This window comes from Gymnoscopelus microlampas (assembly GCF_963454915.1).
Source record: "Gymnoscopelus microlampas genome assembly, chromosome: 15".
Taxonomy (NCBI): domain Eukaryota; kingdom Metazoa; phylum Chordata; class Actinopteri; order Myctophiformes; family Myctophidae; genus Gymnoscopelus; species Gymnoscopelus microlampas.
This window is the reverse complement of record NC_139952.1, coordinates 51,204,855-51,232,354: the sequence shown is the minus strand read 5'-3', so window position 1 is coordinate 51,232,354 and position 27,500 is coordinate 51,204,855. Positions and strand designations below refer to the sequence as shown.

The window sequence follows — 27,500 nt, the reverse complement described above, 5'->3', positions numbered from 1 at the left end:
ACAATCATTTGAAAACTTGAGTTACTATAGTTACTTTTTAGATTTAGTAGTAGACTTTTTACTAAACATACATTAACCACTTAAGCTCTAAATACATTTCGGCCATTTGAAAACAGCCGATCTACAAGCTCACAATGTGTCACGATGCAAAGCATTGTATAAAAAAATGATTTTTATACATTTTGAAAACTTGAAATGGGACATTCTGCATAATGAGTACTTCTTTTTAGTACTTAAAGTACATTTTTATGCCAATACATTTGTACTTTTACTCAAGTAACTTTAGAATTGCAGACTTTTACTTGTAAAAAAATGTATTTCTACATTGCAGTATTGATACTTTTATTTGTAACAGAGTATTTCTACATTGCAGTATTGATACTTTTACTTAAGTAAGACATGTGAGTACTTTTTCCACCACTGCTGTGATCTAGTCTGGTTCTGATGACCTTGTTTCAATGTTTTAAATATATTTTAATTCTGTTCAATGTGTTTATATGTTATCATTTATAAATGATAATACATGATACATATCATACAATATGATGATCATATGGTATTATATATCAGCCTTATTGATAAATGATACATTTGCTGCCAGTTTGCTTCAGAATCACATCCATCTTTATTGTGACGTCAGGTTTGAAGAAGTGAAACAAGCTCCTTGGTTTAGTTGATTTAAGGAAGAGAGAGAAAAGAAGAAGAGGGGGGGGGGGGGGGGCAAGGAGGAAGAGAAACCACACAGTAAAGAAAAACATGTCAGAGAGAGAAAATAATCTACAGAGAAAACTGAATGTTATCTGGTGTATTGTTAATGATAGATGATTCTGCTGGTAAAATGCTGCTCTGCCATATTCATAAAACATCAATGTGTGTGTGTGTGTGCGTGCGTGCGTGCGTGCGTGCGTGTGTGTGTGTGTGTGCGTGCGTGCGTGCGTGCGTGTGTGTGTGCGTCACGTGATCAAAGTGTCACATGTCAAACTGCCCAAACACTGATTTCAATTCCTCAATCACTCAGCAGCCAATCAGAATTATTATCTTATTAAACGTAAAGCAAAGCAAAGCAAAGTTTGTTGTTTACCCAGGGTGTCGGACTAAGCACGAAGCTTGTTTCCAGCCGGACCCTGCATGGAAGCCTTGCTCAAGGGCTATTCAGCGGTGATTCATGATCGATGTGATGAATTGGGGAATCGAACTAGGGACCTTCCGGTATCAAGGCCGCCCCTCTAACCACTAGGCCACCGCTGCCACCACGTCACCAGTTACTATGGAGACATGTTGGTCTGATAAAGGTAATCAAGTTGTGAATAAAATACCCAGTACTTGAGGCAAAGTATAAATACTTCTGGTCAAATATTACTCAACTACAAGCGAAAGTTACTCTACTAATTAGTACTAATTAGTACTTACAGTAAGTATTCAAAAGTGCATGCTTTAAAAATACTTGAGTACTCAAAAGTACAAGTTACAAAGTATGTTTTCTAATAAGATTCAAAAGTTCTTATCATATAATAATATAATCTTTATTTCAGACTGTGGGTCCATGTTGTCATATGTTTTGAAATAGCCCCAAAGTTCAAGATTTTGCTCAAGATTTTCAAAACGGATTTCAAAACATTGAAAATGGCTGACAAATGGCTCACAACACGCTCACAGCGTGTTGTGAGCTTACAGATCTGCTATTTCCCCTATCATTTGAAACAGGGCTTAAGTGGTTAATTCATAATGCACTTTGTCTCTTCCTATAAATGTAGTGAAAGTCTAAAGTACAATATTTATCTTTGAAATGTTGTGAAAGTCAAACTTTCAAAATTAAATACTCAAGTAAAGTACAGGTACTCAACGCTGTGCGTTGTGAGCTTGTAGATCTGCTATTCTCAGCAAAGAGATATGCGGCCCTACCTTACCCCTCATCCCTAAACTTAAGATCCATATTTTACTATTTTGAAACACATTTTAAAATAGATCAACTAGCCCATTGGTTCTCAAAGTGGGGTTCGGGGACCCCCAGGGGTACTTCCAGGGGGGTTCCAGGGGGTCCCCAGCTAAATGATGGATAGGAACCAAATGGACCCTTATGGGTCTGTAACTCTGAGAGTGTACAAATGGAACCAAATGGACCCTAACGGGTCCATTTGGTTCCATTTGGACACTCTCAGAGTTAAATTAACATTGATTTTACAATATGAATTGGGGTCCCAGAGATATAAATGTCATTAAATGGGGGTCCGTAGCCCTAATGCATGTCAAACTGGGGGTCCTTGAAATTAAAATGGTTGAGAATCACTGCTAGAGCCGTAAAAATCTTCTCTTATGGGGGTCCCTGGCATATCTTTTCAAATGGGGGTCCGTGGGCTAATAAGTGTCAGTTTGGGGGTCCTTGACATGGAAAAGTTTGAGAACCACTGAACTAGCCGATCTACATCGACACGTTGTGAGCTTATAGATCAGCTTTTTGAAATATTTGAAAATAATTTTTTTCAAAATATATATAAGATAAGATAGAGCCCTTTGGTGTAGAGGGAAACACTAGTGGACGTGGTACAGAGCCCTGTGGGACACCAGTTAATCACTACAATGGTCTAGGTGATCTAAAATAATCTGTTGAATAAAATATAGACTAATATTGCCATCTACTGGACTGATGGGTTCATGTCATCATATCTTCCTTCCTTTAAATAAATGTAAATAATAATCATAAGTTTAAATATGACATTAAGTTATTACCCAGCTCATACAATTATGTGAATAATAATAAACTATTAATAAATGAATCAATTCATAAATCAACTAGGTAATTTAAACATTAAAGAACCGCTTTACCATGTGGCTCATTAGGAGGATAGTCTGTCTGTCTGTCTGTCTGTCTGTCTGTCTGTCTGTCTTTTTGTGAATTAATGAAGTCAGATCTACTGTTCTGTCATCAGTTCTTAATAATTAACAAATCAATCTATTATTACTTATCAATCTAGACTTATCATCCCTCCATCATCTAAGATCTGTCTGTCATATTAATGTCTCTATGAATTGAGTACATGGACCCCAATGGAAACAAACAAGCCATTAGGCTTTCATGGGCTTTTTAATCCTATTTAGTTGACCTTGTATTTAAACTGTACTTTCATGTGCTTTTCCTCTGCAAACTTCTACATCAAGTATTTAATGAATTAATCAATCAATCATTAAATATGTAAATGCTTCACATCCAATGGTATTTCACTTGAGTAAATAAATACATGGTGGACATGTTTTATTTTCTGGTTCTGAGACGTTCCCCACCGCGGAGAATAGTCTTTAAACATCTTCAAACTGTCTTTGTTTTTATTTCTACTACAGTTGGAGGGGTAGTGGAAGATTTGTCTTATGGCATTGGTTCTCAAAGTGGGGTCTGGGGACCCCAGGGGTCCTTGTGGTGGGGTACCAGGGGGTCCCCAGCCAAATGTGTTAATATAGCATCACAATCATTTTAACTATAAACAATATTTTATACTTTGGCTATTAAAAAAATAGCAGATCTACAAGCTCATAGCGCGGCACCGAGTGCCGCGCTATGAGCTTGTAGATCTGCTATTTTCCCCAGCAAAATGTGTTAGTATAGCGTCACAATCATTTGAACTACTTTAGCAATATATTATACTTTGGCTATTAAAACATAGCAGATCTACAAGCTCATAGCGCGGCACCGAGTGCCGCGCTATGAGCTTGTAGATCTGCTATCCGCAGCCAAATACATTTTGGGGGTTGTTAACTTCTTGACATGAAGAGATATGAGAACCACTGTCTTATCTGAATAGCATGGTACCAGAGCTACCCCCCCCCCCCCCCAATCAAACACACCTGTGTGTGTTTACCTGTATGCTGTCAAACATCTTTCACACAGAAAGACAACAAACACAACGGCCTGTATTTTAGTCTAAAAAACAAATATCAAACATGTAGGACTGCTTCATGTTATTATGACTGTCATGTTGAAACATAGAGTTCTGTAATTAGGTTTATATTTATTTAGAAAGAACAACAGCTGAACTCTACATGAAGAGGAGTTGGTGTGTTTGTTGTCATTTCTAAACATCAAAGGTAGGACGAATTATTAGTATACAAGTTATAGTAGTTCTACCGTCTTCATAGTGTTTGTTGTTTAATATGTTTCTATCAAGTTTATTCATGTTTATATAAAGTGTGTGTTGCCCTGCCTTCACATGCTGTGTGTTTTGTAAGGTGTTCCCTGTTCATTTACAACACACTGCTTGATAAACTTCTACTATCTCAGTGGTTCTCAAACTTTTTCATGTCAAGGACCCCCAAGTTGACACTTATTAGCCCGCGGACCCCCATTTGAAAAGATAAGCCAGGGACCCCAATAAGAGAAGATTTTTACGGCTCTCTAGCAGTGATTCTCAACCATTTTAACTTCAAAGGACCCCCACTTTGACATCCATTAGGGCCACGGACCCCCATTTAATGGCATTTCTATCTCTGGGACCCCAATTCATATCGTAAAATCAATGTTCATTTAACTCTGAGAGTGTACTGGTTCCATTTGTACACTCTCAGAGTTACAGACCCATAAGGGTCCATTTGGTTCCTATCCATCATTTAGCTGGGGACCCCCTGGAACCCCCTCAAGTACCCCTGGGGGTCCCCGGACCCCACTTTGAGAACCAATGTACTATCTGACACAACTATTAGATGGTGTGATGTGCGCGTGCGTGTATTAGCTCCAAAGTACTTTTACTTTACTTCAGTCCATTTGTTTCATTGACTTCATTTCCAATTCATCACACGTTGCCATTGTCCACCATCAGGGGGCGCTGTTGCAGTATTATTAAGGACATCATCACTGATGGAGTGATGATGTCATGAAACTGTCTCTGCTGCCCTCTGCTGTCAGAGACATGTAATCACAGCTGATGCTTGGCTTGCCACAGAGCTGTCATAATGGAAAGAAAGAAAGAAAGAAAGAAAGAAAGAAAGAAAGAAAGAAAGAAAGAAAGAAAACATTTCAGCCACATATAATGTGTAAATGTAAATATTAGAGGAAAAGCTGCTTTATTCATATGTTATTCTGTGAATGTGTAGCCAATGATATATGACTTAAAAAAACACAACATTGGTGAGCTCTCTGTTGGTGTGGGAGAGGATCTGACGTAGCCCTGACGGTAAGCGTGTTACGTCATTTCCTGTGTTGTCTGAGCTCTCGTTGAGTTGCCCGAGACGTTAACGTTGATATTATTGCATTATTGTGATTAAACACACACTATTACTGATAACTAACTAACTAACTACTACCCTATCTCTGTACTGTGTGGAGGCTGGGCTGGTTGTCTAGCTAAAGGACTAACTCCACTGTTGGTTGTTTGGCTTGGCATTTGGCAACCTAGCCTAGCTTTAGCTTTAGCTTAGCGGCTAACGGCCTTTTGGCGTGTCATGTAGTTGAAGCGCAAGGGGGCGGGGCGGGGAGAGAGTCAGTGCTCTGAAGCAGTGGTTCTCAAACTTTTTCATGTCAAGGACCCCCAAAATGATATGTATTTGGCCGCGGACCCCCATTTGAAAAGATAAGACAGGGACCCCCATAATAGAAGATTTTTACGGCTCTAGCAGTGATTTTCAACCATTTTAATTTCAAGGACCCCCAGTGTGACATGCATTAGGGCTACGGACCCCCATTTAATAGCATGTATGTCTCTGGGACCCCAATTCATATTGTAACATCAATGTTAATTTAACTCTGAGAGTGTACAAATGGAACCAAATGGACCCGTTAGGGTCCATTTGGTTCCATTTGTACACTCTCAGAGTTACAGACCCATAAGGGTCCATTTGGTCCCCGTCCATCATTTAGCTGGGGACCCCCTGGAACCCCCTCAAGTACCCCTGGGGGTCCCCGGACCCCACTTTGAGAACCATGGCTCTGAAGTCAAGGCACTGTGTTGTTGACATGACAACAGATACACGCTTATAAGAAACAACACAAATAAGATGAGGATAAAGGAAACATTCTAGTCTAAATCAGAGGTCTTCAACAGGGGGTCCGGGACCCCTAGGGCATTGGTTCTCAAAGTGGGGTCCGGGGACCCCCAGGGGTGCTTGAGGGGATACCAGGGGGTCCCCAGCTAAATGATTTATAGGAACCAAATAGACCCTTGTGGGTCTGTAACTCTGAGAGTGTACAAATAGGGTCGATTTGGTTCTCAGAGTTCAATTAACATTGATTTTACAATATGAATTGGGGTCCCAGAGATATAAATGCCATTAAATGGGGGTCCATAGCCTAATGCATGTCAAACTGGGGGTGTTCCTTAAATTACAATGATTGAGAATCACTGCTAGAGCCGTAAGAATCTTCTCTTATGGGGGTCCCTGGCATATCTTTTCAAATGGTGGTCCGCGGGCTAATAAGTGTCAATTTGGGGGTCCTTGACATGAAAATGTTTGAGAACCACTGCCCTAGGGGGTCCTCAGAGTTACTACAGGGGGGGTCCGCCAAATCTTTGTGTGATTTTTACATTAACCACAACCAAGCATCCCTACTCTGACGAGAACTTTAGCCGAAAATAGCAGATCTACAAGCTCACAACGCCTCGCGCTGCGAGGCGTTGTGTGCTTGTAGATCTGCTATTTTCGGCAAAGTAGTTTGGTATGGTGGGGAAAAGAGTGAAAGTACAGAAAGTACAGAGTGAAAGGTCAGGTTTACTAAGTATTGTTTAAGTGCATGGGTAAATGTCTGTAAATACACATTAACATGAATCCAGCATGATAGAGCTGTGAAACAAGTCTATGAAGCTGCCTATGAAATCTATCAAAAAAAGGAAAATGTATAGAATATATAATGGGGGGTCCCTGCCAAGGGGTCCTTGGCCTGAAAACGTTGAAGACCCCTGGTCTAAATGTCCAGTAATTCGCAACTCCTACACTACTTTTGTATTTGAAACTTTAAATTTCTCTAAATATTATAAACTTAGCAGATCTACAAGTTCTTAAAAGATCTAAAACAAGATACAATAGCAGATCTACAAGCTCACAACGCGTCGCAATGCGACGCGTTGTGAGCTTGTAGATCTGCTATTTTCAAATAGCCTTGGTATAAAATAGGGCTGAAGTGGTTAATGTATGTTTCATAAGATCATAATTTACATCTGAAAAGTAACTAGTAACTAAAGTTTTCAAATAATTGTAGTGGAGTAAAAGTACAATATTTGCCTCTGAGATGTAGTGGAGTAGAAGTAAAGTATGGAGGATGTGTGTAAGAATGCAGTGTGTTTGTAACACTGGAGGATGTGTGTAACAATGCAGTGTGTTTGTAACACTGGAGGATGTGTGTAACAATGCAGTGTGTTTGTAACACTGGAGGATGTGTGTAACAATGCAGTGTGTTTGTAGCTCTGGAGGATGTGTGTAACAATGCAGTGTGTTTGTAGCTCTGGAGGATGTGTGTAACAATGCAGTGTGTTTGTAGCTCTGGAGGATGTGTGTAACAATGCAGTGTGTTTGTAGCTCTGGAGGATGTGTGTAACAATGCAGTGTGTTTGTAGCTCTGGAGGATGTGTGTAACAATGCAGTGTGTTTGTAACACTGGAGGATGTGTGTAACAATGCAGTGTGTTTGTAACACTGGAGGATGTGTGTAACAATGCAGTGTGTTTGTAGCACTGGAGGATGTGTGTAACAATGCAGTGTGTTTGTAACATTCATTTAAATGTTAAATGACGTAATAACGCACTGACACTCACCCAGGGCTGTATTTGGTTAGACTGGTTAGCCAAAATGCTTGATAGACCCTGATGAAGACCTTCTAGGTGGAAACGCGTTGGTCATACTCATTTGCCTTGCTCTAAATAAATTCATATATATATTTTTTCACTTGAGATCGCAGTGCCTTGGAATTATTTTCTATGCAAGTCTGCATTTCACACCTTTTTTTGGCAAGCAGTACTTCTTTGGAAATCCTCTTTTGTTTATATGTTCCTACCTGTGTCACCAAAGAGCACCTTTCTATCAGAGCCACTGAATGATCCCTGCAGCACTTCTTTTTCTCTCTTTTTGCATTGCTATAGTGTTTGTTCAGTAACAGTGATAAATAGATCTATCATTGCTATAGAGTTTGTTCAGTAACAGTGATAAATAGATCTATCATTGCTATAGAGTTTGTTCAGTAACAGTGATAAATAGATCTATCATTGCTATAGAGTTTGTTCAGTAACAGTGTTAAATAGATCTATCATTGCTATAGTGTTTGTTCAGTAACAGTGATACATAGATCTATCATTGCTATAGAGTTTGTTCAGTAACAGTGTTAAATAGATCTATCATTGCTATAGTGTTTGTTCAGTAACAGTGATAAATAGATCTATCATTGCTATAGTGTTTGTTCAGTAACGTGTTAAATAGATCTATCATTGCTATAGTGTTTGTTCAGTAACAGTGATAAATAGATCTATCATTGCTATAGAGTTTGTTCAGTAACAGTGATAAATAGATCTATCATTGCTATAGAGTTTGTTCAGTAACAGTGATAAATAGATCTATCATTGCTATAGTGTTTGTTCAGTAACGTGTTAAATAGATCTATCATTGCTATAGTGTTTGTTCAGTAACGTGTTAAATAGATCTATCATTGCTATAGTGTTTGTTCAGTAACAGTGATAAATAGATCTATCATTGCTATAGTGTTTGTTCAGTAACAGTGATAAATAGATCTATCATTGCTATAGTGTTTGTTCAGTAACAGTGATAAATAGATCTATCATTGCTATAGTGTTTGTTCAGTAACGTGTTAAATAGATCTATCATTGCTATAGTGTTTGTTCAGTAACAGTGATAAATAGATCTATCATTGCTATAGTGTTTGTTCAGTAACAGTGATAAATAGATCTATCATTGCTATAGTGTTTGTTCAGTAACAGTGTTAAACAGATCTATCATTGCTATAGAGTTTGTTCAGTAACAGTGATAAATAGATCTATCATTGCTATAGAGTTTGTTCAGTAACAGTGATAAATAGATCTATCATTGCTATAGAGTTTGTTCAGTAACAGTGATAAATAGATCTATCATTGCTATAGAGTTTGTTCAGTAACAGTGATAAATAGATCTATCATTGCTATAGAGTTTGTTCAGTAACAGTGATGATGATACCAATATCGATAAAAACATTACCCTACATTGATAAAAAGGACTTTCCACAAATCAAAAGACTAAACATATGGGTATATAACACATTAAAAACATGGGGAAATGTAAGCAAACGTCTGAAAATAAATAACGACCTAGTATACTTTCGAGAAATGGTATGGGACCCCCAATTTGAACCAAATAAAACAGACAATATATTGCAAGAATGGGCTTCAAAAGGATTAAAAACATACTTACAAGTGCTGACAAACAATATAATAAACTCATTTCAATTATTAATATCCAAATACAGGATACCACAAAGGAATTTTTACAAATACTTGCAAGTAAGGACATACTTTTCCAAGTTTTTAAGAACGCAAAGTACTAAAGAAATGCATCCTTTAATTGCTTTTCTGATCAAAAACCACCAGAAAGTACCTAAAAACACCTTGTCAAAAATATATAAAATCCTCCAGAACAATACAAACACAAATGATAGTATACAATTAAAATGGAATGCTGAAATAGGAGATCAAATGAATGACATGGAGTGGAAACAAGTATGCAGAGAAATTCATAAAACAACTAATTCCAAATACTGGAGAGAATTCGCTTGGAAACTATACACTAGATTCTTTATTACACCAAACGTCCTCTCCAAAATAAATAAATCTGCTACATCGGCATGTTGGAGAGAATGTGGCGAGATAAGGGCAAACCACTCGCACATTTTCTTCTTCTGCCCCATCCTAAATTCTTTCTGGAAATCAATTATAGAAGATATAACTAAGATTTTTAATTTGAAAAGAACACTCAACCCTGTAAACATTATTTTGGGGAAATTACCGTTAGAATTAACGCAAGAAATGGACAAATACACATATAGAATCCTCCGAACCGCAGCCCTTAAACAGGTAACAAGGAACTGGCTGACGCCTGCAAGTCCAAGGCCTAAAAAATGGAAAGAAACAGTACAGGAAATATATGAAATGGAGAGAATAACCTTTCGAATTAGGAACAATGAACCTGAGTTTAATAGAAGATGGAGTAAATGGACAAATTATTGGGCCAGGTGACTAAGTTGGGAAAATGAGTGAGACCCAGCACCGACCCCACATCGGAAGTTCGGGCTGTGATCTGTTACTTAGATTATATACGGGAAAAAAAAAAAAAAAAAAAAAAAAAAAAAAAAAAAAACAAACGTATTGGCAACATAGAGGACACCCCCCCCCCCCCCCCCCCTTTTTTTTTTAGGTTTCATTTGTTAAGTTAGTATTATTAAATACCACTAGTAGTATCACCATTATAATTTAATAGGTATTAGTATTAAGATATCTTGCATTAATTGATGTGTAATTACCTATTTATTTTTATTTATAGTTATTACTTTCTGATTACTGCATTTCATTGCTTTAACACTGGGTGTATAGATAGAAAAAAGAAAAAAGAAAAAGAAAATGTTTGCAAGAAGATAAAGAATGAAATGTAAAATGAAATGTAAACATGAATAAATCTTGCAATAAAAGTATTAAAAAAAAAAAGTAACAGTGATAAATAGATCTATCATTGCTATAGTGTTTGTTCAGTAACAGTGATAAATAGATCTATCATTGCTATAGTGTTTGTTCAGTAACAGTGATAAATAGATCTATCATTGCTATAGAGTTTGTTCAGTAACAGTGATAAATAGATCTATCATTGCTATAGTGTTTGTTCAGTAACAGTGATAAATAGATCTATCATTGCTATAGTGTTTGTTCAGTAACAGTGATAAATAGATCTATCATTGCTATAGAGTTTGTTCAGTAACAGTGATAAATAGATCTATCATTGCTATAGAGTTTGTTCAGTAACAGTGATAAATAGATATATCATTGCTATTACTTCATGAGCCAGACAAGATTTCATTATGGAAAGAGTGGGCAAAACCAAACCTATATTAAATTGTTCATAGGGTCAATACGAGTAAATATATATATGATAACCTTTCCACAGGAGCAGCTTTGTCATAGTTATCACACATTTTGTTATTTTCCCCATACGTACATGACAGGTGAAAAAATTACAAAATGTAAAAAAGAGTTATCATAATGAAACTTCCTGAGTTGATTACTTACATGAAGACAATGATTTATTGTATTACAAGTTTTCTGAAATTGTATATTTAAATATGCAAATTAGGCATTTAGTCCATGAGCCAGAGCCCCAAAATTGAGCCAGATATTGAATATTCCCTCGTTAAAAACCTTTGACTCCAACATCTTAACAAAATGAAATAAGTATGTTGACTCTGGCTTTGTCCAATGTTGATTCTGGAAAGTTATGCAAATGTGGGCATATTTTCCTACTGCCTAATTTGCATATTTAAATATACAATTTCAGAAAACTTGTAATACGATAAATCATTGTCTTCATGTAAGTAATCAACTCAGGAAGTTTCATTATGATAACTCTTTTTCACCTGTCATGTACGTATGGGGAAAATAACAAAATGTGTGATAACCATGAAAAAGCTACTCCTGTGGAAAGGTTATCATATATTTATTTACTCATATTGACCCTATGAACAATTTGATATAGGTTTGGTTTTGCCCACTCTTTCCATAATCATTGCTCAATTTTGGGGCTCTGGCTCATGGACTATATAGTGTTTGTTCAGTAACAGTGATAAATAGATCTATCATTGCTATAGTGTTTGTTCAGTAACAGTGATAAATAGATCTATCATTGCTATAGTGTTTGTTCAGTAACAGTGATAAATAGATCTATCATTGCTATAGAGTTTGTTCAGTAACAGTGATAAATAGATCTATCATTGCTATAGAGTTTGTTCAGTAACAGTGATAAATAGATCTATCATTGCTATAGTGTTTGTTCAGTAACAGTGATAAATAGATCTATCATTGCTATAGTGTTTGTTCAGTAACAGTGATAAATAGATCTATCATTGCTATAGAGTTTGTTCAGTAACAGTGATAAATAGATCTATCATTGCTATAGTGTTTGTTCAGTAACAGTGATAAATAGATCTATCATTGCTATAGAGTGTTTGTTCAGTAACAGTGTTAAATAACTCTATATTGTGATAGTAATCATTGCTATAGAGTGTTTGTTCAGTAACAGTGTTAAATAGTAATCATTACTATAGAGTGTTTGTTCAGTAACAGTGTTAAATAGTAATCATTACTATAAAGTGTTTGTTCAGTAACAGTGTTAAATAGTAATCATTACTATAGAGTGTTTGTTCAGTAACAGTGTTAAATAGCTCTATATTGTGATAGTAATCATTACTATAGAGTGTTTGTTCAGTAACAGTGTTAAATAGCTCTATATTGTGATAGTAATCATTGCTATAGAGTGTTTGTTCTGTAACAAAGGTCTAAGTGTCTCTCCAGCTCTTTAGTAAACAGAAAACACATGTTCATTCAGGAGGGATACCAGTTTCATCCAATGGTTTTGGCCGTGGACTTTGACACAAACACAAACACCACAATAACCCAAATGTTTCTCAAAACCACCTTTATTCTCCAGAGCCAATTCACATTAAGTGCAAACATCATCAATTATCATTTAAGCATCAAAATAATTATCTCTTTATAAGTGCAACTTTTCTGCTTTTTCCAGGCAGGTTCATCGTGTCCAAAACTGTGTGAGACATCATTGTTTCTGGCCTATATACACACAGTGGTGTAAAGTAACTAAGTACATGTACTCAAGTACTGTACTTAAGTAACATTTTGAGGTACTTTTACTTTACTGGAGTATTTCCAATTGTCAATACTTTTACTTCTACTCCAGTACATCTCGGAGGCAAATATTGTGCTTTTACTCCACTACAATTATTTGAAAACTTTAGTGACTTTGCAGATTATAAATTGTTCTATTATAAAACATACGTTAACCACTTTAGCCCTATTTTATGCACAGGCTATTTGAAAATAGCCGATCTACAAGCTCACAACGCGTCGCATCGCGACGCGTTGTGAGCTTGTAGATCTTTGAGCTTGTACTTGAGCTTGTAGATCTTTGTACTTTTACTCTTGGTGCTTTTAAGTACATTTTTATGCAAATTATTTTGTACTTTTACTCAAGTACATTTTGAATTCTGGACTTTTACTTGTAAAAGAGTATTTCTATATTGCAGTATTGGTACTTTTACTTAAGTAAAGAATTTGAGTACTTTTCCCACCACTGTGTATATATACACAAATAGATAGTCTCTTTCAGCCCAAGTGCAAGTCAGCAAATTTGGAACAAAACCTCATCATCATAATTTCAAACCACAGATTCATTCATAATCTCCATACATTCTGTACAAAGTCCATGTTTTCCCTCTCTTTCTCTTCAGGACATTTTTCCAGTACCGGCCGGTTTGTACAATCAGTTCAAAAACATCCAAACATACACGAGGAGAGTTCTGTTTTTTTTTTTTATTCATTTGACGGTTTGATTGTTTTGTTTTTATTATGATGTTTTTGATGCTGGTAATGCTTTTTGGACAAAGAGGTTTTTGGTCTCTTGTCTCAATTGACTTGTAGCAGTTTTATTATTAAGGCTGGGTTATATGAAGAAAACCTAATATCACCACATCTTTGACCAAATATCTAAATATCAATATTGTGATGATAGTATACAGTACTCCCCCCCCCCCCCCCCCCAATAAGAAAATAGCAAAAATAGCACAAAAAAAAGCTCCCAACGCGGTTCGATGCGATGCGTTGTGAGCTTGTAAATTGGCAATTCTTGCTTTTTTATTTATTATTTTTAAATCTTTGAAAGTACAAAATAAAGTGATCCAAATTATGTCAGATTATGATATCTAAAATATCAGAAAATATCGAGTCTCACGTCATGATATTGATTTAATATCGATACAATATCAAGTGTCATATCATGATATTGATTCAATATGAATATATTACCCAGCCCTAAGTATTGTTATTATTATTGTTACAGTATAACAATTGATCTGTTACTGTATAGAACTAATGATGCAACGTTTAACGCTAAGAGTCGTTTGTGATCAAATCCAACGTCCTCATAAATGGTGTTTTTGCGGAGAAGTGGAAACGGCGTTTTACTGTAAAGATAAACTTTGTTTTAATGTTATGCGAAACAATATCATGTTCATATTATGCTAACATCCGTAAAAAAAAAAAAAGAGAGACTCTGCGGTCTGGATAAAATATACATCCTTTTTCCTTTGTTTCTGTAAAATATCTTTTTCTCTGACGGTGCAAGTTTTCTGTTTATTGGTTTGTAACTGAGAATCCTTTAAGAAGTAAGTAAGCGCTCATAGGAGAGAGATAGATAACACCGTGCTGTAGTGCAGGGGTCTTCAACAGGGGGTCCAGGGACCCCTAGGGGGTCCTCAGAGTTACTACAGGGGGTCCGCCAAATCTTTGTGTGATAGGATTTTTCGTTTTTTTTACATTAACCACTTGACGCTTAGCATCTCTTTTTCTGAGGGGAACATTAGCCGAAAATAGCCGATCTACAAGCTCTCAACGCCTCGCGCTGCGAGGCGTTGAGAGCTTGTAGATCGGCTATTTTTGGCAAAGAGGCTATAGAGCGTCGCGGTTCCGCCACTTCCTGGTGCCGGAAGTAAATACTCGATGCATTTTTCCCATTGACTTTTCCAAACATATTTATATCAATTAATTTAAGCCTAGAATCAAGCTATCCAGGATAGCGGTGAATCATGACCATAAAACCTTTTTTTCTGTGATTTTTATTTTATTTTATATTTAATGATATGATATACTATATTTAATAAATAACCTTTGTTTTGCCGTTTTCAAAAAGTTTTTTTTCACAGAATCAAACGTTTCATGGTCATGATTCACCAGGATCCTGGATAGCTTGATTCTAGGCTTAAATTAATTTATATAAATATCTTTGTAAAAGTCAATGGGAAAAATGCATCGAGTATTTACTTCCTGCACCAGGAAGTGGGCGGGAACTGCGACGCTCTATAGGTGTAGAGGGAAAAAAAGAGCAGAGTAAGTAAAAAAAAAAAACTTTCATCTGAAACTCTATTTCTTTTAGTCCCTGCTTCATCTCTCTCTCAACTAGGGGGTCCTTGGCCTGAAAACGTTGAAGACCCCTGCCTGCTGTAGTGAGTCAAGATGTTTCCTCTGTGAATAAAGGCGACGTGTATCTAATATGTCTCTAAAGTCACTCCAGTCTGGTTCATGCTTCGCCCCCAAAAAAAACGACCGCGTGTGTTTGTGTGCGTGTGGGAAAAACAAAACGCTTATTTCCGGCGGGCGAGCGAGTGAGCCACGGCCCTGCGGCCGGTCGCACGGCGAAGCACAAACGAGGCCGTTGTTATTCAAAAGGTCAATAGGTCAACTGGCTCAGCGTGTTGAGGTCAGTACAGCCACGGTGTGTGTGTGTGTGAGGTCAAAGGTTCACGGTGGAACCGGGTGCTTATTGGACCCTGTGTGTATCTCTACGCTGCACACTGCTCTCTCTCTCTCTCTCTCTCTCTCTCTCTCTCTCTCTCTCTCTCTCTCTCGCTCTGATTGTCTGTGCATTTACTTTGAGTTTGTACAGGTTGTGTGAGGTGTGTGTGTGTGTGTTTGTGAGGGAGTCCGTTTTCACCACCCAGTACAACTGAAAAGGCCTGAACAGTGTGTGTGTGTGCGGATGTGAGAGTGTGTGTGTGATGTGACAGTGTGTGTGTGATGTGACAGTGTGTGTGTGATGTGACAGTGTGTGTGTGCAGATGTGAGAGTGTGTGTGTGTGTGTGTGTGTGTGCGGATGTGAGAGTGTGTGTGTGTGTGCGGATGTGAGAGTGTGTGTGTGATGTCACAGTGTGTGTGTGTGTGTGCGGATGTGAGAGGATCATATTTAGTGTTGGAAGAAAAAACGACCCTGTTTGTCTTAACTGTGCATTGCTGCCTTCAAATGCAGAAGGTGTGCACCATGTTGTCACAGGTGTGCACTGTGATGTCACTGTGATGTCAGAGGTGTGCACTGTGATGTCAGAGGTGTGCACTGTGATGTCAGAGGCGATGTTTGGGTATTCGGGTACAAATTGGGTAAACGTTAACGTTAACTTAACTCTGAGTGTGTGCAAATGGAACCAAATAGATCCTTCTGGGTCCAATAGAGCCTATGCGTGTGACATCATCGTACCCGGAAGTTATGCGGGAACACCTACTGAGTGGCAAAAAAATACTTTCTGGCCTTGACAGCCCATACTGTACATCCACACAGAAAGTCCTGTCTGATTGTAGTAAACTACATTAAACTCACTAACATGGCAGCTGTATGGAAAGCTTGAATTATCCTCTTTCTATCTGCAAAGTTTTTGTTTCATAAAAATCCACCGTAGAGACATGTTATGAGATACTTTCTGTCAACAAATTCCATGCAGGTGATTATTTCTCTTCTCTAATGCTCCATGCTGCTCAATGTAGAAGTGATGCAGGTGCATACTCTCTATTGGTTGCATTGATTCACTCTCAGAGTTACAGTGGTAACGGTTTACTGTGTCTTTAAAACTCTCGTTCTTTCCACTTACAAAGGTGAGATAATTGTCTAAAGGCCGTTTTAAGACGGGGAGCGAGTGACGTGCCTTAGTAATTCATTTTCAGTGAGAGACGGGCGATTTATTTGGGACGCGCCGAGAAGTTGAGGGGCGGAGAGGCTGGCGGGCGCGGTCCCGTGGAATTCTCGGCGCTCGTTTCTTGCGCACGCCCGCGGGGGGGGGGCGATCAAGAGCTGGATTCTGGTCAGCTTTTTTTTTCTCCCGCTTCGCGCAGGAGGACAAAACAACAAGGACCGCGGCGCGATCCCTGCTGGTCCAAGCGAGAACGCCCGCGTCACTCGCTCCCCGTCCCAAACGGCCTCAATGGACCCATTCTGGAGACATTAAGGTCCCAAACGGCAGATAAAAACATTAAAACAACTTGTGAGGCCTTTCTTATGTTTTCCATTTGATTGATGGGTGTCAGAAACGGACTCCGTCTTTAAAATGTGAGGAGGTTCTGGTTCATTCAGACAGAACACTGCAGCAACAACAAGTCTATTATGGCTGGACCATGGAAGGAGGAAGGCATCAAATCACTTCACAGAAAACACTACAAGCTGCTTCCAGTAGGAGGAGGAGGAGGAGGAGGAGGAGGAGGAGGAGGATGAAGAGCAGGAGTACTAGTACTAGTAGTAGTAGTAGTAGTAGTAGTAGTAGTAGTTGTAGTGTGAAGCGGAACTAGCGGTAGATATATTACAAAGCAAATGTTTTTTGTCACGTTTCTTAAGACCTGGAACGCATCTCTGTGTCATTTTTAGATTTCTTTGAGCTATTCAAAAAAATAGCAGATCTACAAGCTCATGGCGCTGGCGCGGCACCGAGTGCCGCGCCATGAGCTTGTAGATCTGCTATTTTTTTGAAAAATCTTGAACATTTTGTGCAAATCTTTGAATATATATATATTTGTTTAAACAAACGTTTTTAACTCAAATCTTTTGTTGCTATAATATCAGTGGTTCTCAAACTTTTTTCATGTCAAGGACCACCCAAAATGTTGTTCCAGGGACCCCCCAGAAGCAACAATTTGAGTAAAAAATGTTCGCTTTAAAGAACTATATATATTCAACACATTTTCAAGATTTTTCAAAAATAGCAGATCTACAAGCTCGTGCTTGTAGATCTGCTATTTTTGAAATGCCAAAGTGTAAAATAATGTTTTTTTTAGCTCAAATCTAAAAATGGCACAGATGCGTCTTCAGGTCTTAAAGGTTTATCTTTTTTTTTTTTTGCAAACAACAAACACCATACAGAGGCTTGTTTAGTTTGACTGTAGAGAGAAGAGGAAAAACAACAACGTTAAAATAAGAAGAGAAAGAGGGCGGAGCTACAAGCAGCCCCACCCCCCTTGTACCTCGCTGATGTCTCAGTCATGAATTGAATTAGTTTCGGGCCGCTTTCTCTACCGCGGTTATTGTTACTTTTAGTAAAGAATCCGAGTACTTCTTCCAACCACTGGGTTTTCCCACAAAATCCCACTAGATTGTGTTGTTGTTGTTGTGGTGGTGATGATGACGGGGGAGACTGCTGCCCCTGGTGGTGGTTTTGTGGTACTGTAGGCACATGCATAATATAATGTGTGTATGTTTTTAGTTACGTACGGTTTATGTACAACGTGTTTTACTGCTGTTCCTGGAGGAATCCTTTTCCTTGTCTGTGTGTTTCTGTGAACGAACAACGACGACAAAAATGTTTTTTCGTTTTTTTTTACGTTTGAAGCCATTTCCTCACCCCTACCACCTGTAGCACCATGGCATCATCCACGCTGTCTGTCTGTCTGTCTGTCTGTCTGTCTGTCTGTCTGTCTGTCTGTCTGTCTGTCTGTCTGTCTGTCTGTCTGTCACATAACCGACACATCCAGAACAACGTCTGATAAACGGTATTATTGTGCATGTCTATGACTATTCGAGCCAACGAGGCCGGGATGAGAACGTTTGAACCCAGAATGCACTGGGGTCTCAACGTCGTACAAATGGAACCACATCCGTTAAGGCCCCTCCCTACATGCTCCACTTTTAGCCATCCACCCCCCCCACCCCCCCCCACCGCGGTGGATCGCTACAGAATGACGTCACTGGGTGACTCGGTGACGAGAGTCTCAGAACACCGGGAGGTTTTTACTCCCCCAGCTATAGGACTGTCATCATTACACGTTTAAGTTGGCGATTAATCGTCGCACAAATCATTGCGATTAACAAATTCATTGTGTTTTGGCGTTGGACATTATGAATAAAAACTTCTGTTTGCCTTTTAGGCTTCGTAATCAAAAATTGCACGGAGCAGATGTGACGAATAACTTAAACGTACAAAGAAATTACCGACATATTTAATAATTTTCTATAAATATAATATAATAATATAATAATAATATATAATATAAATAGTTGATCTACAAGCTTTGTGAGCTTGTAGATCAACTACAACTTTGTGTACGTTCAATTCAATACAATTTCTGTTAAGCATATTAATGCTTTTAAATGTATAGTCCATTGATGTTGTACTTTTATTTAAACGTCTTGTACCTTCAAATGTACATTCTGCTTAAATATATTTAATACTGTACATCATGTACTTTGCAGGTGTTTTCAGCGAGCCCACACAGTTTCTACAGGAACTGCCTTTTCTACTTTATTTCATTGTTGTTTTTAATTATTTCATTGTGGTATTTATTTAAAACTTTTGTGCTCCCTGTTTGCTTGGCAGTAAAATGAGTATGATGGTGTCTTATCCATAAGGAACTTTAGGTGGATAAGTGATGGGAAGAAATGGTGGGTGGATGTTCTAAAACCGGAGCATGTAGGAGCCTTTTAAGGGTCCATTTGGACCCCCGGTGGTCCCCGGACCCGTCGTTGAGACCCAGCGCCATAACGGAGGTGTTGTAGTAAAAGCAGCTTAATGGGGGCGGGGACATGAGTCTCGCTACGAGGTGTGATGTCACAGCCCATCATCGGACTCGTAGGGAGGGGCGGGGTTTTGGCACAGCATGTGGCGTCGTTCCTCAGAGAAAGATTCCATGATTGTCTTTTCCTGACATCAGCATGTATGTGCTTCAGTAAGTCCTGACCAGTCTCTCTAGTCTAGGAGGACACCTGTAGCTCGTTAAGCCCCACGCTTAACGAGCTAGTCTTAACGAGCTAGTCTCAACGAGCTAGTCTAACGAGCTAGTCTACGTTATGGGTCAGGTCAGAGGTCACAGTATGGCAGTACTGAACAGGTCAGACACTCATTTACATAATTAACAAAACACTGATAGCCCACTAATTGGTTTGGTTAAAGCCACAATCCGTAGGTTGTATTCTATGTCTGTTTGTCTTCCTCTCCTTAGCGGAGGAGAAGTGATCGCAACGACGTCCAATCCAGTGCGTCGCCTGATTCAAATAACTTTATTGACATTGTGGACCAGCGGGCACCAGGGTCTTACATGTCTCACCTGACCACTAACATATATTAGTTATATTTTATTAACATATTTTACTGTACAGATGGGTCAGAATGACGTTTTATTCATAAAAAAAAATAAGTACCCGGATTGTGGCTTTAACGCAAAGGGGAAAAAGGCGGAACAAACGTAGTGAACTAAAGGCTTCCTATTAGCGTGTCTGTGTTGTGTAAGTTAACGGTTAGCGGCCATTTTGAGTCGTAAATATAATGTAAAAAGACGGAAAAAAAACAAGGTTTGTTTGTTATATAAACTGATCAAAGTGTCGACTAAAATCACTGATATGCCAACTGTACAATCAACGCACAAACAAACAAACAAACAAACAAACAAAAACTATCAAAAAAATATCAGAGATGAAAGTTTAAACATCGACATCAATGACGACAACAACAGCAACGATAAAAAAACAACAAAAGAAACCAAAATGCTCTTATTCACATGTACCCGCTTTGTAAGGAATGGTTCCATCCACAACTAGAGCCTCAAACTCTACTCCTAATGTCACACTCATGGAATGAAGGTGATGCTCAGTAGTTGCTATGGAAACAGTTCAAAGTGTTTCAAGTCCCACTTATTACTGAGACCATCAGGGTGCCCAGACCACGTGCAAACATGCACGCACACACACACACACACACACGGACGCGCACACACACACACACACACACGCGCACGGACGCGTACACGCACACACTCACACACACATGTACACGCTAGGGCCAGGCGATGTGGACAAAATCAAATATGACGACCAAATAATACCAAATAATAATGATATATGTCGTGACTATAATATTGTGCCTTGGCGATAATACACATTTTCTTTAAACATTTTCTATTTTTTTTTTCAAAAACAACGAAATTACAACATCTTGTATTGTATGTCGGCAATCTTTTTTAAAGATTCAGGTTTTTAATCATACAATAAGGTTTATGTTATTAAAACCAGGAACAGACCATTAGGCCATTTCACCATATTATACAAAATGCCCCAAAAATGCCCAAATATCTGGTCTTATTTCATCATGTTCACATAATATTGATATGTAGCTTAGCCCTAACACGCACACACACACGCACACGCACACGCGCACACACACACACACACGCACACGCACACGCGCACACACACACACACACACACACACACACACACACACACACACACACGTGACTATACTTGTGGGGGGGGATTTGGCCCTCACAATTACAGATTTACAAGTACACAGAAGCACACACGTGTGCATGTATTTCTATTTCTCAAATTCTACAATAGTGTGTGTGTGTGTGTGTGTGTGTGTGTGTGTGTGTGTGTGTGTGGAGGCATTTGGGCCTCACAAGTTCTTAGAAACACAAGCAAACACACTCACACACACACACACACACACACACACACACACACACACACACACACACACACACACACACACACACACGTGCGCTCACACTCACATCCGTGCGCTCACACACACACCTATGCACTCACACACTCACACACACGTACACGCGTCCGTCCGTCTGTCCGTCCGTCCCATTGGTCAGTCCTCAAAGACCTCGAGGAAGAGGGGCGGGAACAGCTCATTGGGACACTCCACCTTCATGTGCAGGAAGCGGGAGGCGTGGCACGCTCCGATCATGCGGAGGTCGGTGACCTTCATGAGCAGCTTGGGCCAGAAGTGCGCCACCTTGTGTTTGCGGTAGTTGATGTAATGTTCGAACGCCAGCAGGAACTCCTCCTGACAACGCTCGATGCGCTCCACACTGCTGAGGCCCGGACGATCTGAGGAGAGAGATTCATTCTATTAGTACACAGACTAACCCTTTAATTCATTCTATTACTACACACAACCACACTAACCCTTTAATTCATTCTATTACTACACACAACCACAGTAACCCTTTAAGACCGGGAACGCATCTGTGTTAGCCTGGTAAAGCCCCTTGCTCCGGAAAATCTCATTTCCATTTGATTTCAGGAAGGAGTCTGGCCTGAAGGCTTGTCTTGGCGTTTCTAGCCCGTTCACCAAATGGACGAGCCTATCAGCGTCGTCGCTCATCGTTCTGCGATTGACAGCGAAAGTTGGCCAATCAGGTGGCGAGTTCGAGTGAGCCCGAATGGAACCGAGTGCAGCCTGAGTGCAGCCGAACCAAAAACGAGAACAAAGCCAACAGAAGGGTGTTTCTCTAACAATACGTAACAAAGCCAACAGAAGGGTGTTTCTCTGACGATACGTAACAAAGCCAACAGAAGGGTGTTTCTCACCAGACGAATGCCGGATGATGGACTGCAGCATGGCCATTTCAGAGTCTCTAACAATACACACCAAAGCCAACAGAAGGGTGTTTCTCTGACGATACGTAACAAAGCCAACAGAAGGGTGTTTCTCTAACGATACGTAACAAAGCCAACAGAAGGGTGTTTCTCTAACGATACGTAACAAAGCCAACAGAAGGGTGTTTCTCTGACGATACGTAACAAAGCCAACAGAAGGGTGTTTCTCTGACGATACGTAACAAAGCCAACAGAAGGGTGTTTCTCTAACGATACGTAACAAAGCCAACAGAAGGGTGTTTCTCTGACGATACCTAACAAAGCCAACAGAAGGGTGTTTCTCACCAGAGGAGAGCAGGGTGACAACAGAAGGGTGTTTCTCACCAGAGGAGAGCAGGGTGACAACAGAAGGGTGTTTCTCACCAGAGGAGAGCAGGGTGACAACAGAAGGGTGTTTCTCACCAGAGGAGAGCAGGATGACGGACTGCAGCATGGCCACCTCGGAGTCGTCCAGGTTGAAGGACGACAGTGACACGCCCAGGTCAAAGATGGCGTCGGAGACCACGCCCAGGCCGCCGTTCTTCAGCTGCCCGCGCGTGACGGCCATCTCGCCGTTGAGCGTCAGCGTCTCGCTCTCGGGGTCGTAGCGCACGGCGGCGCGCAGAGACATGATCTCCATGCAGCAGCCTTTCAGCAGGATGATCTGGTCCTCACAAGGCAGCTAGGAGGAGGAAGACGACACACACAGGAAACAGGAAACACAGGAGCCTCGTTAGCGTCATCAAAGATGCTTAACACATCCACCGCCAAGGGCTAATCTCAGAATGTACTCACCAGTGCCAAGGTTTTATTGTTGTTTTTTGTTTTTTTCACATCGCCATAGGCCCTGTTAAAATCCTTTAGAATGCGCGATGGACTGTTTGTAAACAACCTCCACATGTCCCTGTGTCTACTAGTGCAGACCGTGTGTCAAACGGAGCCGCCATGTTTGAGTTCTGACCGTTTATGTTAACATGGGAAATGCGAGGAGAAAAAACTACACAGGCTATACAAGGGTTTTAGTGTGCGCCTTAGAATGGAGGCCGACGGGAAACAAAAAACGGGATATTACTTCCGGTCGACTTCCGGTGGTGTTACACTGAAAATGGTCCCCCTAGAAAATTTGAAAAAAAAAAAAAATCGAAAAAAAGGAAAAAGCACCCGGACCGTAGCACTACGGTCTCGGCGCTTAACAGTTGGATTTAACGGACTGTAGGACTACGTTCTTGGCGGTGGATGTGTTAAAGGGAATACCACACATTTTCAACATTGAACTATTATGTCTTTAACACACCTTAGAACAGGGGTCTTCAACCTTTCCGGGCCAAGGACCCCCTAGCTGAGACAGAGATGAAGCAGGGACCCCCTACTCTATATTGTATAAAATTGTGTTTCAGAATTAATTATTTTTTTGGTTTACTTGGTCTGCTCTTTTTTCCCTCTACACCTAAACCTCTTTGCTAAAAATAGCCGATCTACAAGCTCACAACGCCTCGCAGCGCGAGGCGTTGTGAGCTTGTAGATCGGCTATTTTTGGCTAAAGTTCTCCTGAGAAAAAGGGATGTTAGGGTTCAAGTGGTTACGGTAAAAAAAAAAATCATATCACCCAAAGATTTGGCGGACCCCCTGTAGTAACTCTGAGGACCCCCTAGGGGTCCCGGACCCCCTGTTGAAGACCCCTGCCTTAGAACTAAGAAAAAAGTCCCCCGTAGTACACCGTGCATATGTCACTGATCACATGACCTCAATCAATTATCCTTTTCTAGGCAACATAGAAGGGGGGGGGGGCTTTTTCTTATTTCCACACAACAGTTCTAAGGTGTATTAAATACATAGTTCAATGTTGAAAATGAGTGGTATTCTCCTTTAACCACTTGAACCCCAGCCAGGACTGTCACCATTACACATTTAAGTTGACGACGATTAAACGTCACTCAAATAATTGCGATTAACGTTTTAATTGTGCGTTGGACAGTACTGGAACATAATGAAGCCTTTCAGGCATCGTGATCAAAAGTTGCACATGGCAGATATGACACATAACTGAATCTTATTGACTTATTTAATCATTTTTATACGTGTAAAAAAAAAGCTGAAATAGCAGATCTACAAGCTTACAACGCGTCACTTTGTGACGCGTTGTAAGCTTGTAGATCTGCTATTTCTGCTTTTTATTTAAACATTTGAAAATGTGTGAAAATCTTTCAACGTGGAAACGATTATGACGATTATGTAATCATTGTGACAGGCCCAACCCCAGCATGCCTATTATTAATAATAATATTAATATTGTTCTATTATTCTGGGGGGAACATTTGGCAAAAACTTGTGTTTTGAGGCCATTTTGGTCTAAGAGATTTGGGGTAGATGGAAAAAAGCGTCCAGAGTAGAGTTGTTTAAGTGGTTAATGTAATAGAATAATAGAATCATCCTTATCAATAGCAGCAGAATAATCTACTTGAAAATGAAAAGAAAGAAGAAATATATATATCTTTATATATATATATATAAATTATTTTTTTTAATTGAAAAAGCACGCCCCCCCCCCCCCCCCCCCTCCCTCACGCACTAGAAGCACAATATCAATCACCAGAACCAAGGACGGGCGTTTTCAATGAATCTAATATGGTTAAAATGGATTTTGTTTAAGTTATAATGGGTTTGTATGGGTCTGATAAAATGAATATCAAATGTATAAGAAATGAATCAAGCAGCACTGTCTGGGGTTAAACACAAAAGCCAGAGTAAATGACCAGACGTGAAATATCCCTTTAACACGGTGACAGCTATGTGACAGGTGACGGGAGAGTGACAGGCCGTTATTTATGCCAGTTAGGGGCGGGGCTTGGCGAAGGGTCAATTCTACTGGTGCTTCAGGACGGATCTACAAACCCGCCGCTGTGTTGCTTACCTCACAGAACATAGATCTACAAACCCGCCGCTGTGTTGCTTACCTCACAGAACATAGATCTACAAACCCGCCGCTGTGTTGCTTACCTCACAGAACATAGATCTACAAACCCGCCGCTGTGTTGCTTACCTCACAGAACATAGATCTACAAACCCACCGCTGTGTCGCTTACCTCACAGAACATAGATCTACAAACCCGCCGCCGCGTTGCTTACCTCACAGAACATAGATCTACAAACCCACCGCTGTGTCGCTTACCTCACAGAACATAGATCTACAAACCCGCCGCCGCGTTGCTTACCTCACAGAACATAGATCTACAAACCCGCGTCTCTTACCTCACAGAACATAGATCTACAAACCCGCGTCTCTTACCTCACAGAACATAGATCTACAAACCCGCGTCTCTTACCTCACAGAACATAGATCTACAAACCCCCGTCTCTTACCTCACAGAACATAGATCTACAAACCCGCGTCTCTTACCTCACAGAACATAGATCTACAAACCCGCGTCTCTTACCTCACAGAACATAGATCTACAAACCCGCGTCTCTTACCTCACAGAACATAGATCTACAAACCCGCGTCTCTTACCTCACAGAACATAGGCAGTTTTTTGGCAAAGTCCACCACGCGGGTGATGGCGGGGGTGATTATTTTAGTAAACTGACTGAAGGCTTCGATGTCCACTTTGCTTCCCTCTGGAGCGTTTAGGATGGGGGGCGTGTCTTCCTGCTGAGAAGACAAGAGAGGAGGGGTCAGTGTGTCCACCTCATTAACACATTGTGTGCCAGAGGTTTATTAAAATAGCGTACGTTCAGTGCCTGCATTTCTTCCATCCACTTACGTTGATATGTTTCATGCTCTAGAAGCCCCGACGAGGAAGTGCATGTAAACAAAGCGTGCGAGACGGTGGAGGGTCCCGACTAACGCCTGGAACAATAATATTTCTAACACGATCCTCCATTGCAGAGTGATCGCCGATCGAAAACGTCTCACTAACACCACGTTAAAAAGAAATGGAGATATTAAGCTTTTAGTCAAGGAGTTAACATTGGAGAGGCCCGACCGGAAGGATTTTTGACATGGATCCACATCCGGCCTCTCCTTCTTAGAGACTCCTTGGATGATCCCAAAGTTTCGTTAGAGCGCCCCACGTGGGCCCCGCGAGCCTTCATCCTACTCCTCCCACCCAACACTCCCCGCTGACCGTATATACAGGACTGTGTGTTAGACACACACAGTGGCGTGCACAGACATTTTGAGGGGCAGGTTCTCAAGTAAATTGTACTTTTTTTTGTTGCCTTGGTCTGCTCTTTTTTCCCTCTACACCTATACCTCTTTGCCAAAAATAGCCGATCTACAAGCTCACAACGCCTCGCAGCGCGAGGCGTTGTGAGCTTGTAGATCGGCTATTTTTGGCTAAAGTTCTCCTCAGAAAAGGGATGCTAGGTTTCGAGTGGTTATGGTAAAAAGAAAAATCATATCACATAAAGAATTGGCGGACCCCCTGTAGTAACTCTGAGGACCCCCTAGGGGTCCCGGAGCCCCCTGTTGAAGACCCCTGTTGTAAACTGCAAAAAAAAAAAATATATATATTTTTTTTTCAAAAGGGCACTTCTGGTCAAGAGGGCAAAGGGCAGGTGCTCTAGCAGCACCTAGAGTATCTGTGCACGTCCCTGTTGGACACACAGTCAGAAACACAAAAAGGTCTTATATGGAGACAAGAGGAATGTTTGTCATTCTTACCTTGGACTCCTTCACCCCCACTGCACTCTGGTCAGAAGTATAGAATAAATTACATGTTATTTCATTAAGAAGCATTGCATCCTCGACCTGTTGGGTAATCAACAGCAGTGGTGAAGGTTCAATGAAGGAGACGGCTGTTCAAGAGACAACTAGAAACACACACACACAGGGTTAAGAGACATAAGAGAGAGGAGGAGGAAGCGGTTTCTATGGCAACCTCACACTCAGTAGCATCATCAGCACCGAAATGATTCACTATATGGTCTCTGTCAGCGTGGAAAACGTGTATGTCCAAAACTGTGTGTGTGTGTGTGTGTGTGTGTGTGTGTGTGTGTGTGTGTGTGTGTGTGTGTGTGTGCGTGTGCGCGCGTCCATGTTTGATCATATTTATGAATATGAAATCTAATGGTTTGTGTGTTGTTTCTGCTGTTGC

The 27,500-nt window shown here is 40.2% G+C and overlaps 1 protein-coding gene and 1 long non-coding RNA gene across 4 annotated transcripts in view; one reads left to right on the top strand and one right to left on the bottom strand.

The window, feature by feature from the left end:
• Positions 1 to 14,743: 14,743 nt before the first annotated feature.
• Positions 14,744 to 20,010, top strand: LOC311061931. Its single transcript, XR_014602436.1, has 2 exons — positions 14,744 to 17,372; positions 17,863 to 20,010. It is a non-coding gene; the product is annotated as an uncharacterized lncRNA (long non-coding RNA).
• Positions 20,011 to 20,404: 394 nt separating this feature from the next.
• Positions 20,405 to 27,500, bottom strand: part of thrb (thyroid hormone receptor beta) — an 84,404-nt gene continuing 77,308 nt past the window's right edge. The window contains exons 9-12 of one of the 3 annotated variants that reach the window (XM_084080636.1): positions 27,068 to 27,154; positions 25,913 to 26,053; positions 22,828 to 23,086; positions 20,405 to 21,873 (exon numbers count right to left, since the gene is read on the bottom strand). In XM_084080636.1, the coding sequence (XP_083936762.1) occupies positions 21,632 to 21,873; positions 22,828 to 23,086; positions 25,913 to 26,053; positions 27,068 to 27,154 (729 nt within the window). In that variant the 3' untranslated portion in view covers positions 20,405 to 21,631. The remainder of the gene's footprint in view (positions 21,874 to 22,827; positions 23,087 to 25,912; positions 26,054 to 27,067; positions 27,155 to 27,500) is intronic. The other 2 variants (XM_084080637.1, XM_084080638.1) reach the window with 2 other exon arrangements.